The sequence below is a fragment of the Hyla sarda genome, chromosome 2 (genome assembly GCF_029499605.1).
Source record: "Hyla sarda isolate aHylSar1 chromosome 2, aHylSar1.hap1, whole genome shotgun sequence".
In the NCBI taxonomy this organism is placed as follows: domain Eukaryota; kingdom Metazoa; phylum Chordata; class Amphibia; order Anura; family Hylidae; genus Hyla; species Hyla sarda.
The window spans coordinates 165,307,647-165,321,774 of NC_079190.1; the positions used below are offsets into that span (position 1 = coordinate 165,307,647).

A 14,128-nucleotide genomic window follows, 5' to 3' on the forward strand; every position below is an offset into this window, starting at 1 on the left:
CATTCTGTGTATGCTACAGATCCAGTTTTATTAGTTAACGCATTGTTTGCTAAACAAACTTGCTGTCTCATAACCTGGCTGAATGTTTTATTATAAAGTTCGCTTTTTTTACACCAGTATACGCCTTGCATCAGAAGTATGGAGTACTTATCTACAAAATGGCCATAGATTGTTTTTGACAGTTAGTTAGTACAGTTGAAAAAAATCAAAGTTCAACTAAGGAGGTGAAGAAAAGGGGTGTGGGTGGATGAGGGGGAGGTAATGCTATATTTCTGCCTATGCATTAATGTTATTTTGTTCTAGGAATGTATCTAACCCTGTTTTAAAGCCCACAACTGTGGGCCACCCCACAACTTAACAGTGCAGTTAACTTAACAGGTGTCACACTGCATCATTTCTTGCTTGCAACACACAGATTCAGGACGGCCGTCAGTCTCGTTGACTTCAATTGACTTAACTTGGCAGAATTTCCAACGGAAAATCTGCTGTATTAATAGGACAGTCACCACAATGTTAACTTCATATAGGAAATATTCCGCCATGTGAACATACCCTAAGAGTCAACATCTCGTACATGAGCTGCAAAAATGTAGTGTCCTCAGAAAACTGACTTCCAAGTAAGGATATGTTCACATGCAGCAGATTTGTTACAGAAATGTCTGTGACTGTTCAGTTCCATTCATCTATATAGAGATTGAAGTCAATGGGTAGCAACATAATCCTCTTGCAAATTTTCCCTTTTGTTCAAATTGTGTTGTTTTCCTCAGTTTTTATTTATTCTTTCCATTGGATTCAGTTAAAAAAACAACATTACTAAAACATATAAAGCCAGCAGTCATTTTTCCGTAGAAGTATTTCCATGTGTTCCAGACAGGATTAGAAGAATGACTACTAAGGGATCTGAATCTTAAACATGACTTGTAACATAACAGTCTTAGTTCACAATTGCGGCTCCCTTTGGAGGGATAGGCACACAATATACCCAATACTGTAGGTCTTGGGGGTGTACATGTTCTTAGGTATGAGCTGTTAATTTGGTTTTAATAGGGAAATGTGAAGGATTCTTATAAAACCTATTAAATGCTGATTGTAACAGGGAAAAGGAGCTCTTGGCCAGCAGAGATCACGAGATGACTCCTATTTTCACGCTTAGTAATTATACTCCACATCTAGGGTAGTATCTTGGTGAAAAGTACAGCATCTCTTGAGAAATGCAATTGTTGTTGAGGTATCTTGTATATGTAGGAAGAGAACATAGGCAAAAACAGATCTAAATTGAAAAGCGAGTTTGTTTGTGCCGATTTCTCCTTGAGAATCATACTATTGTCTCAGCTGTCAGATGTGAAAAGTTCTGGGGTCAGTGACCTTCATGAAAGCATTTAAACACAAACTCCAGAATAATGACTAAACAAAACTTGTCTTCTGTTCCCCAAGCCATAAATCTAAATTGGTTCTTGGAAAATAAAAGAATCATTTACCCTTCCTTGAAGCAACACATAATTCCATTTTATGTTGTCAAAGCAGAGTTTGCTGACGTTTATAGATCAATATAGTCTTCTTTAGCCGAAATGCTTTAAGCTGTGTCATAATAGAAAAGATCAGTATAAGGGGAATATCTGCCTAGTCTGTGCTCATAGATCATTTTATCTGTCAACGTATTTGTGGCAACTCAAGTCACCAAGGCTGATTTCTGTCTAAACGGCTTGAGGTTTTATGGGCAGCATTGAGTATTGAGTATCTTTTGTAGCATTGAATGGGAGGTTATTATCACTGCCATGTCTGGCGCTCTCCAGTTCATCAGTGCTGCAATCAGGGGGCTGGGAAATTAACTATCGAAAATCCAATTCACTTGCAATTAGGCGGAACTCATTTCTATGTTGATTAAATTACCATCTCAACATTGTTGTCCTTAGGATGCATGCTGTTTACTCGTGATTCTTCCAGGAGTAACAGGTACTTCAAGCTGAGATGCCAAAACTTGGGAAGCATTTAGCAGCCCTGCTTATGTAAATGTCACCAAGGTTGGTCTATAAAAAGGAATGTCCCCATTTCAGATCTAATTTGTGCACAGAGAGCGCTCGGCGCTCACTCTTCTTATCCACAGTAAAACTTTTTCAACTTTGCTATTAGATATACAAATCAAAGTAGATGAAACTTTCTAAGCACTAAGAGCATTTGTGGCCATTTTTGATTCAGAATCCATGTTATTGGATACTTTTCCTTTAGAAGGACCATGGTGTCTCTTTCTGCCAACAGTTTTCTGCACTACTAAAACTGTACAGTGTGATTATATTCTTCAAATAAAAGATAAACAGTGAAACCCCTCTAAGACCACCTCAGTGAGAAGATCACCGCTTATCTAGACCAGATTTGTTGTGACTGATATTAAAGGGAACCAATCAGCAGATTTTTAGCATATATAATGCTTGACAATACGTTATATATGCTAAAATCATTATCTTCACCATCCCCGGGGGGCGTTTTTGCCCCCAGGGATAGTGAAGATATTAAGTTATAAATCCCGCAAGTAGTCCCCTGGGCGGGGACTTATACTTACCAGCACCCGTCGCTCTGGCCATGGTTCCGTCCCCTCGACTTGATTGACAGCTCTCATCACCGCTCTGCTCCGTCTACTCAGGGAGCAGAACGATGACGCAAAGCCGTCAATCAAGCAAAGGGGTGGGGCCACGGCGGAGCAATGGGTAGCAACAGGTGCTGGTAAGCATAAGTCCCTGCCCAGGGAACTACTTCTTCACCATCCCTGGGGGCAAAAACGTCACCTGGGGATGGTGAGGATAATGATTTTAGCATATTTAACACATTGTCAAGTGTTATATATGCTAAAATCTGCTGAATGGTTCCCTTTTAAGTCTACTATGCATTATGTAAAATGGTCATTTTCTTTGAGAAGACCACTCCCATAAAGCACTATTTTTTATGTGAGTTTGGGTCATCTTAAATAGGTTTTATTGCAGCTACTTCAGTTAAGGAAAAGTCTGTAAGGGGTTTACTTGTCTTTGAAATTAGTCTATTAGGCTGAAGGTTAAACACTGGTTAAAAGTATTTGCTGTTAGAGAATGGTTTCTGAATTGTGCCAGCTAGGTACTATTAGCCTCATAACGCCATTTTTCCCACATCAAGACATGTGGTCCCTAAACAGGTATCAGCTGGCAGGTAGACACTAAGCTCAGCCAGGGTTAATAAGAATTAAAGGTTTTTCTGGGATGTTGATGAACATAAAGGGGTACCACAGTGGTACATTTTTTCATTTTTTTTTAAATCAACTGGTGCCATAAAGTTAAAACAGTAAATTGCTTCTATTAAAAAAAAATCTTAATCCTTTCAGTACTTATCAGCTGCTGTATGCTCCACAGGAAGTTCTTTTCTTTTTGACTTTTTCTGTCTGACCACAGTTCTCTCTGCTGACACCTCTGTCCATGTCTGGAACTGTCCAGAGCAGAAGAGGTTTGCTATGGGGATTTTCTCCTGCTCTGGACAGTTCCTGACATGGACAGAGGTGTCAGCAGAGAGCACTGTGGTTAGACAGAAAGGAAATTCTAAAAGAAAAGAACTTCCTGTGGAGTATACAGCAACTGATAAGTACTGGAATGATTAAGATTTTTAAATAGAAGTAATTTACAAATCTGTTTAACTTTCTGGCACCAGTTGATTTAGAAAAAAAATGTTTTCCAGTGGAGTACCCCTTTAAGGGTGTATGAAAATAAATTCTTGAAACAGGACAACCCCATTAAAGAGGTAAATGGCACTAAAACCCCTGAACCTTTAAGTATCGGACAGTACCCTTGCTATACTCAAATAATTAAGTAATGCCCTTTTGTTTATTATGCCATAACATTAGCTTCATAAAAAGTTATTAGAAAGGAACATGCATTATGTTTGTAATATTTGTTACCACACCCCAAGGTATTTTTATGCAAGCCCTACCTTTTCAAGGATGTAATATAGCTGCAATAAAGTACAATTGGAACATACTGCACTCAGGTTTATGACCTTTTTTTGTTCTAATGTATTTGTACTGTAAATGCACTGTACACTATGCACAAGCATGGATCCAAATACAAGGAACTTGTAACTAACCAGCTCTGTAGGTTATATAGAGAAAAATCTTTTATGCTTAAAATCTAGGTCTTTTGGGGAAACGCACCTTTTCAAAAGCAGCCTTTCCTCCCCAAACTTGAAAGATTTGTTCAGCACCAGACAAAAACAGTTTTGTCTGCACATGTATTGATAAAGTTTAACAAACAAAAAAAATGGATTTTGTCATGGTATAGAAATTCACTGCTTTTTATCCTCTAATGCAATCCCTAAATAATATGAACATACCTGCACACTATGTAATGTGCACTACTTTTAGTGTGTTATATATTTCTTGTAGTATATGTTGTAGTATAGTATCTGTTGTTTTCTTTTTATTGTCTATCATTCAGTACAAGTATCAGATACTTATTGATGGGACAGTGGCAGCGTACAGAATGCCTTATCTCCTTGTTGGGAACAGCGTAATACTTAAGCAAGATTCCATTTACTATGAACACTTTTATAATGAACTCCAGCCCTGGAAGCATTATGTGCCTTTCAAGAAAGATCTCAGTGATTTGCTTGAAAAAATCCAATGGGTTAAAGATCATGATGAAGAGGTAAGTTACATACCTAGGTTTGTGAGTAAAGGCATAATATCATGTACCAATTATTCTTTCTCGTAAACCTGTAGATATTTAAAGCAAAACATTTAAATGTTTATGATCTAGAACTACTACTACTTCAATCGATTCAACCCCTGTTAGGCTGCATTCACATCTCGATTGCAGCCTATGGCTGCTGGATCTGGCTGGGGGACGGGAAAACTGGGCGCTCCCATACCCCAGCCAGACTGGCTCTGAAACCCATTTGCTTTAATGAGCCGACCGGAGTCAAACAGGGACTCTAGTCGGCTCATTTTTGCCCCCTATGCGGTTTTGTGACCGGACCTAAAACCGTAGTATACTACGGTTTTAGGTCCGGTCACAAAACCGGATACTGGGCAAAAATGAGCTGACCGGAGTCACTGTTTGACTCCGGTCGGCTCATTCAAATGAATAAGAAGAGGGCTGGGTCCGGCAGGGATATGGGAGCACCCGGTTTTCACTCCCCCCCCAGCCGGATCCGGACCCCGTATAGCTAAAACGTGGTGTGAATGCACCCTTAGAGAGAACTTGTCATCAGTTTCATGTTGCCTGAACAATGAGCAGCATGAAACAGACATGGGCTCCCATATTACAACAGTCTAGGATCCACTATGATACACTGCAGCATTTCAGAGAAATCATTGTTAATATACCATCGAGGAACAAGGCTATAAATCACTGGGGCGGTCCACCCATCTGGGCTTGAGTGATAGATCTTCCCCATTCAAGGTTGTTTTATTTGTTTAGTTTTTTAAATAAATTTTTTTTGAAAATGTTTTTATAAGTGTAATAAATTTAAAAAGGGATAATGCAGAATGTGCGCAATTGTATCAATCTCACGAGCAACACCAAAGCACAAATGCAACAGAACACTATGAAACATGGTTACATTACCAGAAAGTGTATCGAGCTTTAAGCAATATAAAGACAGCAAACAATAATGAATAGGGCGACTGACATAAGGGAAACAATGAATACACCAGACAACACCCATAGAACAGACAACACAAATGACAAGAAGAGAGAGGAAAGAAACACTTGGGGGGGGGGGGGGGGGGGGAGAGAGGTGGAAGGGGGTAAGAATGAAGGAAGGATCAGGGAGGCTGCAGATCACAATAACTGATGCGTATGCGAGCCATAAGGTCATGGTGAGAGGGAGGAGCAGTCCTCTTCCAAAACTTGGATATAAGTCTTTGCTGCTAACAGAATATGCAGGAGGAGTTCTTGCAGGGGGATGTGCTTCTTGCCCATCAGAGGAGGGGACAGAAGAAGAAGGTACACCTTGAGGTCAGGGGCAAGGTTGGTTTTAGTACACGCTGAAATGTTTCAGAGTAAATCTAATATGGTTGTAACAATGTAACCTATCACTGTTTTAGTGGTTTGGCAAGCAGAAAACTGATGACAGTTTTATTAAATAATAAAATATTTTAATAATAAAATAACATTAGCTACTAAACTAAAGTTTTAGGAATATTTCCTAAAATGATCACTTAAAAGAGTACCTGTCATGATCTTATTAAATTTTATAATCCTCCCAGTTCACTTCCCCATCATGATAAACCACCCTCTGCCTTTATTTTATATTATTTTTTAGTTTTCTACCTTGATATTGCTCTGTATTTTCTGCTCAGTCAGAACTCACAGACTGGGAAGGGGCATTCCCCAGCAGGCGTGACATCATCTGAAGCCATACAGAGGAATACTTCCTCCCTCACTCTGCTACACACAGCCCAGAGCAGTTCAGTGTGAGATGAACTATGATTGGCTAAGGCTGCACACACAAACACCTCAGCACTCCAGACTGCATTTCCTGATTTTGGACTTTTACCAGGCCAGCAGGAGTCCAAAGTCTGTGCAAGAGATAGGGGGAAATGTGCTCTGGACGTCTAGGAAGACACCTAGTGGCAGTTTTTTAAAACACAAATAAAACATAGAAAACTTAAGTACATTAGAACAATTTTTTATTTACCATAAGGAGTGGAAAAATTTATTTAAAAAGAATTAGTTTTATTGAAAAAATTAGTTTTAACCATTTTAAGGATGCAGGGTTTTTCAGTTTTTGCATTTTAGTTTTTTCCTCCATCATCCTCTAAAAATAATAACGCTTTAAATTATGCACCTACAGACCCATATGAGGGCTTATTTTTTGTGCCACCAATTGTACTTTATAATAACATCAACCATTTCACCGCAAAATTTATGGCAAAACCAGAAAAAAAATATTTGGGGGACAAAACTGGAAAAAAAACGCCATTTTGTAAGTTTGGCGACTTCCGATTCTATGCAGTGCACTTTTTGGTAAAAATTATACCGTATCTTTTATTCTGTAGGGCCATACTGTTACAAGGATACCTAATTTATATAAGTTTTATTTTATTTTACTAATTGAAAAAAAATAAACTACATGCACCAAAATTAGTATGTGTAAAATTGTCATCTTCTGACCCCTATTACTTTTTTATTTTTCCATATACAGAGATGTATGAGGGCTCATTTTTTTTTTGCGCTTTGATCTGAAGTTTTTATCGGTATAATTTTTGTTTTGATGGGACTTTTTGATTACATTTTTATATTTTTTTTGGGGTATACAAAGTGACCGAAAATATGCAATTTTGGACTTGGAATTTTTTTTATGTGTACGCCATTGACCATGCAGTTTAATTAACATTATATGTTCGGACATTTACGCTTGTGGCGATACCACATATGTTTATTTTTATTTACATTTTTTTTTTTTAATGGGGAAAAGGGGGGTGATTAAAACTTTTATTATGGAAGGGGTTAAATTACATTTATTAACAATTTTTTAGACTTTCTTTTTTGCAATACTATAGCCCCCATAGGGGACTATGATATGAAATACCTTCATTGCAGATACTGATCAATGCTATGCTACGGTGTTATCGGTGCTCTGCTGCTCCAGCCTGGATCTCAGACATGGAGCAGCAGAGCGATGATCGGATGGCGGGAAGCATGGCAAGAAGCCTCCTGCTGTCCTCTCTGCTGTTCGGGATGCCACGATTTCACTGAGATGGTCCTGAACAGCCTACTGAGCTAACCGGCAACAGTTTTCTCCTGTTGTAGATGCCGGGATAAATTTTGGTTGCAGCATTAGCCCGATCGGCGAAGTCTGGTATTAGCCGCGGGTCCTGGTTGCTGATAGCAACCGGGACCTGCCGTGTATAAAGCACGCTCAACCCCTGAGCGTGCTTCACATATCGGGAGCCGGCGCAGGACGTAGATATACGTCCTGCATCCTAAAAGATTACCTGTCATCAAAAAAAGGTTTTATATATTGTACACTAATATATCCCCAACAACTTCCTAAATGTATGTGATTAAAAATTTTTTTTTATTTCCATGTGTAATTTTAGTTTTAAAAACCCACCACTAGGGGTCTCCCTACATGCTGGCCTGGCATAAGTCCGAAATCTCAGACTGCCGGGACACCTGACTAGCACAGCGCTGCTCTCTGCCTGTCAATCAGACAAGTGGGAGGGAGTGCTGCGTGCACTGCTGGGCGCGCTGCTGCGCTTACTGTTCACTGCTCGTTCCCCGCCAGAGGAGAGGATTTCAGGGACCCCTATGCCAATCACCGAACGCACGGACATCTGTCAGTCACCTGTCCATCACTGCAGCTTAGGGTCCAGGTGGCCCCTGGTGAGGGCACACAGGCCACAGGAGACAGGAGGAAAAATACATCACTGCTGGAACCCATGTTACCTCCAGTGACAGGATATTGGGGCACAGTGTGAGATGAGCCCCTGTGGCAGGCGGCCCCTTACTTCATGTTGAGGTGTAAAGACTTGAGAGTGTACCTGAGACAGCTTGGGGGGCCTACAAGATCCTTTGTGTGTGCTGAGAGGAGGAGGGGGGATTGCCCTATCATAACATGACACCATGGAAGGGTGGAAGTGTTACTTGGCAGGCTTCAGCTGCTGTCACGCCTGCAGGGCAACATACCAGCAACATAATATAAAGCAATGGAGATGGTGGCAGGTACTCTTTAAGGAGTTAAAGACAGTGTTCATTTAAAGAAAATCCACCCACTTACTACTTTTGGAAACTCTTCTATCAGTACACTACCCAAATTCTGCACTTAATTATATGGGTAATTTATAAGCTTTAATAGGCTCTGTCAGATTCAAAAACTTTTTATATGTTGTACCGCTTGGAAAACATTAACCTTTCTAATATACTTTATAGGAAAAAAGCATTTCCTTTTCCTTTTTTTTTTTTTTTTTTAATGAAATCATGGCTTTGTCCAAGCTGAAAGGAAATCTGTCACCAGTGTCACCTGCACTAACCTGTCGGTATCGACAGATAGTGCAGGTGACACTGATTTTAACAGCGGTACTCACTTTGTCCCATTCCCCCATTCCGTGGCGGGGATCTCCAGTAATCTTGGCAGTTAACTCGAGCTCCGGGCACCCGGCTTTGGGCACGGGCGGAGCTTAGTGACGTCACCACTGCTGTTCTCTAGCAGCGGGACCCAGCAGAGAGCAGGAGCAGTGATGTCACTAAGCTCCGCTCATGCCCCAAGCCGCTGCTGCTCTCTGCTGGGTCTTGTCGCAGTGATGACATCACTAAGCTCCACCCGTGCCTCAAGTCTGGTGCCCGGAGCTGGAACTAACGGCCAAGATTACTGGAGATCCCCGCCACAGAACATGACAAGGTAAACACCGTTGTCATCAGTGTCACCTGTACTATCTGTGGGTACCGACAGGTTGGTGCAGGTGACAGATTTCCTTGAAGCACAGCTGTGCTCTCTCTTGTCTAATATTACTCCTCTGTGCTCTCTCCTGTCTGATGGGACTCCTCTGTGCTCTCTCCTGTCTTATGGGACTCCTCTGGGCTCTCTCCTGTTTGATAGTACTCCTCTGTGCTCTCTCTCTCCTGTCTGATAGTACTACTCTGATAGTGCTCTCTCTCTGTCTGAAAGGACTCCTATGCTCTCTCCTGTCTAATGGGACCCTCTGTGCTCTCTCCTGTCTGATAGTACTCATCTGTGCTCTCTCCTGTCTGATAGTACTCCTCTGTGCTCTCTCCTGTCTGATAGGACCTTCTGTGCTCTCTCCTGTCTGATAGTGCTCCTCTGTGCTCTCTCCTGCCTGATAGGACTTCTCTGTGCTCTCTCCTGTCTGATAGGACTCCTCTGTCCTCTCTCCTGTCTGATGGGACCCTCTGTGCTCTCTCCTGCCTGATATTACTCATCTGTGCTCTCTCCTGTCTGATAGTACTCCTCTGTGCTCTCTCCTGTCTCATAGGACCTTCTGTGCTCTCTCCTGCCTGATAGTACTCATCTGTGCTCTCTCCTGCCTGATAGTATTCATCTGTGCTCTCTCCTGTCTGATAGTACTCCTCTGTGCTCTCTCCTGTCTCATAGGACCTTCTGTGCTCTCTCCTGCCTGATAGTACTCATCTGTGCTCTCTCCTGCCTGATAGTACTCATCTGTGCTCTCTCCTGCCTGATAGTACTCATTTGTGCTCTCTCCTGCCTGATAGTACTCCTCTGTGCTCTCTCCTGTCTGATAGTACTCTGCTGTGCTCTCTCCTGTCTGATAGGACCTTCTGTGCTCTCTCCTGCCTGATAGTACTCATCTGTGCTCTCTCCTGTCTGATAGGACTCATCTGTGCTCTCTCTCCTGTCTGATAAGACTCCTCTGTGCTCTCTCCTGTCTGATAGTGCTCCTCTGTGCTCTCTCCTGCCTGATAGGACTCCTCTGTGCTCTCTCCTGTCTGACGGGACTCCTCTGTGCTTTCTCCTGTCTGATAGGACTCCTCTGTCCTCTCTCCTGTCTGATAGGACTCCTCTGTGCTCTCTCCTGTCTGATGGGACCCCCTGTGCTCTCTCCTGCCTGATAGTACTCATCTGTGCTCTCTCCTGTCTGATAGTACTCCTCTGTGCTCTCTCCTGTCTGATAGTACTCTGCTGTGCTCTCTCCTGTCTGATAGGACCTTCTGTGCTCTCTCCTGCCTGATAGTACTCATCTGTGCTCTCTCCTGCCTGATAGTACTCCTTTGTGCTCTCTCCTGTCTGATAGGACTCCTCTGTGCTCTCTCTCCTGTCTGATAGTACTCCTCTGTGCTCTCTCCTGTCTGATAGTACTCCTCTGTGCTCTCGCCTGTCTGATAGGACTCCTCTGTGCTCTCTCCTGTCTGATGGGGACCCTCTGTGCTCTCTCCTGCATGCTAGTACTCATCTGTGCTCTCTCCTGCCTGATAGTACTCCTCTGTGCTCTCTCCTGCCTGATAGTACTCCTCTGTGCTCTCTCCTGCCTGCTAGTACTCATCTGTGCTCTCTCCTGTCTGATAGTAAATTTCCTTAACCCCTTAAGGACGCAGGACGTAAATGTACGTCCTGGTGAGGTGGTACTTAACGCACCAGGACGTACATTTACGTCCTAAGCATAACCGCGGGCATCGGAGCGATGCCCGTGTCATGCGCGGCTGATCCCGGCTGCTGATCGCAGCCAGGGACCCGCCGGCAATGGCCGACGCCCCCGATCTCGCGGGCGTCCGCCATTAACCCCTCAGGTGCCGGGATCAATACAGATCCCGGCATCTGCGGGAGTTCGCGATTTAAATGAACGATCGGATCGCCCGCAGCGCTGCTGCGGGGATCCGATCATTCATAACGCCGCACGGAGGTCCCCTCTCCTTCCTCCGTGCGGCTCCCGGCGTCTCCTGCTCTGGTCTGTGATCGAGCAGACCAGAGCAGGAGATGACCGATAATACTGATCTGTTCTATGTCCTATACATAGAACAGATCAGTATTAGCAATCATGGTATTGCTATGAATAGTCCCCTATGGGGACTATTCAAGTGTAAAAAAAAATGTAAAAAAATGTAAAAGTAAAAGTAAAAAAAAAGTGAAAAATCCCCTCCCCCAATAAAAAAGTAAAACGTCCATTTTTTCCTATTTTACCCCCAAAAAGCGTAAAAAACATTTTTTATAGACATATTTGGTATCGCCGCGTGCGTAAATGTCCGAACTATTAAAATAAAATGTTAATGATCCCGTACGGTGAACGGCGTGAACGAAAAAAAATAAAAAATGTCAAAAATTCCTACTTTTTTAATACATTTTATTAAAAAAAAATTATAAAAAGTGTATTAAAAGTTTTTTATATGCAAATGTGGTATCAAAAAAAAGTACAGATCATGGCGCCAAAAATGAGCCCCCATACCGCCACTTATACGGAAAAATAAAAAAGTTAGAGGTCATCAAAATAAAGGGATTATAAACGTACTAATTTGGTTAAAAAGTTTGTGATTTTTTTTAAGCGCAACAATAATATAAAAGTATATAATAATGGGTATCATTTTAATCGTATTGACCCTAAGAATAAAGAACACACGTCATTTTTACCATAAATTGTACGGCGTGAAAACAAAACCTTCCAAAATTAGCAAAATTGCGTTTTTCGTTTTAATTTCCCCAAAAAAATAGTGTTTTTTGGTTGCGCCATACATTTTATGATATAATGAGTGATGTCATTACAAAGGACAACTGGTCACGCAAAAAATAAGCCCTCATACTAGTCTGTGGATGAAAATATAAAAGAGTTATGATTTTTAGAAGGCGAGGAGGAAAAAATGAAAACGTAAAAATTAAATTGTCTGAGTCCTTAAGGCCAAAATGGGCTGAGTCCTTAAGGGGTTAAAGGGTACCTCTCATCAAAAAAACTTTTGATACATTATAGATTGATGTATGCAGAATAACTTTACAATTGCATGTTATTAAAAAAATATGCTTCTTTCTATTTAATTTTCCACTTTGAAGAAATGACCACTAGGGGTCTCCCTACCAGTCCTGGCAGCAAGCATTTCAGACTCATGCTGGAGTCCTAAACACTACGAGCTGCCAGTCTGCTTTGTTCACAAAGGAGAACACTCAGAGCTGCCAGCCTGCTTTGTTCACAGCCTGTTTGGCTGTGAACAAAGCAGGCTGGCAGCTCTGAGTGTTTAGGACTCCAGCATGAGTCAGAAATGCTTGCTGACAGGACTGATCGGGAAAAATACAATAGAAAGAAGCATATTTTTCATTAACATGCTATTGGAAAGTTATTCAACATTCATTAATCTAAAATATATCAAAAGTTTATTTGATGAGAGGTACCCTTTAAGAAAGGTTAATGTTCTGCCAAGATGTACAACATATAAAACGTTTTTGAATCTGACAGTGCCCATTTATTTTTCAGTGTGGATGAGGGCTTGTTGGATGTGTCCCCTGCTTATCACTGGAATGCCAGCAATGGGATTTACCCTTCCTCTGGAACCCAATTAATTGTTAGGCACTTAAAAATCTGTTTGTTTGTTTCCAGTGGGATAAAAATACAACATATATATATACCCTATTTTGATTCTAGTAATGTCCATAAAGCTAAACCTTCCCTCTTTTTAGGTTTAGTGTCCTCAGCAACACATAAGTACCATGCACTACCTAGTGATATGCATTACTGCTTTAATTCATTTATACATTTTTATTTGCATAGTTTTTTTTTTTATGTATTTGCATTCATATCTGTTGATGTGTATTTATACTTTATATTTTACTTAATTTATTCATATATTTATTTAAAGGCTAAAAAAATTGCAGTGGCTGGACAAGAGTTTGCAAGAAACAGCTTAATGGGTGATCATATTTTCTGCTACTATTTTAAGCTTTTACAAGTAAGTTGCATTTTTGTTTTGCCATACTTCTACTATAACATTTGGTAACTTAATAGCATTTGGTCTGATAACCAGTTTTATGGGGCTTTCCCCTTTTTAATGCCATATTACCTGTATATGGCAGTTATATTATATTACTGTTGGCATGCGAAGAAGGTGACATGTTCACATGATGTATATTTTTCCCAGAAGAAACTTGGCATCCAGTATGTGACATAAATTCCAAGAGTAGCCTCAAATCTCAGAGACATATTTTACTAGCTGTCACTTTTTCCAGTGCATGCTTAAAAAAAATACAAGCCACAATTTACATTGTGAATTGTAACACCTATTCCAATTGAAAATAACAGGGCACAGATTGTAGATTATACACAGGAAAATATGTGCTAAAAAAACTATGTTTGAATCCAGCTTTTGCTACATAACTTGTAGTTTAGGAGGTTTTGGTATATCTCCTGCGCAACATTTTTAGGTGCATTTAAGTCTCAAAAACTATGGCAGCCTTAGTACCTCTAGAGCCTAGTGGCTAAAGTTAAAATTGCACAATTTCAGGATTATTTTAAAATAAAAAAAGTAAAATGGAGAATTAGAAAGAAACATTAGCGAAAATTCTTTAAAAACTTGATTTAGTAGGTCATTTTATTAGACCATCTTCTGATCTGTGAAGAGCCACGAGAATTGTCCCTGTTGAAGTTAAACATGATCAGAGCAGATTGATTGTCTCTAGAGGTAAACAATGTTTTTATTCACAGACAGCAAACACATAT

At 40.9% G+C, this 14,128-nt stretch overlaps 2 protein-coding genes and 1 long non-coding RNA gene across 8 annotated transcripts in view; 1 reads left to right on the plus strand and 2 right to left on the minus strand.

Annotated features, from left to right (window-relative positions):
- Nucleotides 1-14,128, minus strand: part of LOC130355506 (uncharacterized) — a 289,775-nt gene that overhangs the window by 163,651 nt on the left and 111,996 nt on the right. The gene's annotated exons all lie outside the window — the stretch shown is intronic.
- Nucleotides 1-14,128, minus strand: part of BIVM (basic, immunoglobulin-like variable motif containing) — a 189,061-nt gene that overhangs the window by 163,651 nt on the left and 11,282 nt on the right. The window contains exon 1 of one of the 2 annotated variants that reach the window (XM_056555704.1): nt 4,672-4,693. The exons of the other annotated variant lie outside the window; for it this stretch is intronic. The gene's annotated coding sequence lies outside the window, so the exon portion shown is untranslated. Of the gene's footprint in view, nt 1-4,671; nt 4,694-14,128 lie in introns of those variants that run through there. 2 annotated transcript variants of the gene reach the window in all.
- Nucleotides 1-14,128, plus strand: part of POGLUT2 (protein O-glucosyltransferase 2) — an 86,664-nt gene that overhangs the window by 40,732 nt on the left and 31,804 nt on the right. For 4 of the 5 annotated variants that reach the window (XM_056555709.1, XM_056555710.1, XM_056555708.1 and 1 more), the window contains 2 exons: nt 4,449-4,658; nt 13,272-13,361. In XM_056555709.1, coding sequence (XP_056411684.1) covers nt 4,449-4,658; nt 13,272-13,361 — 300 coding nt within the window. Of the gene's footprint in view, nt 1-1,913; nt 1,954-4,448; nt 4,659-13,271; nt 13,362-14,128 lie in introns of those variants that run through there. The other variant, XM_056555711.1, reaches the window with a different exon arrangement.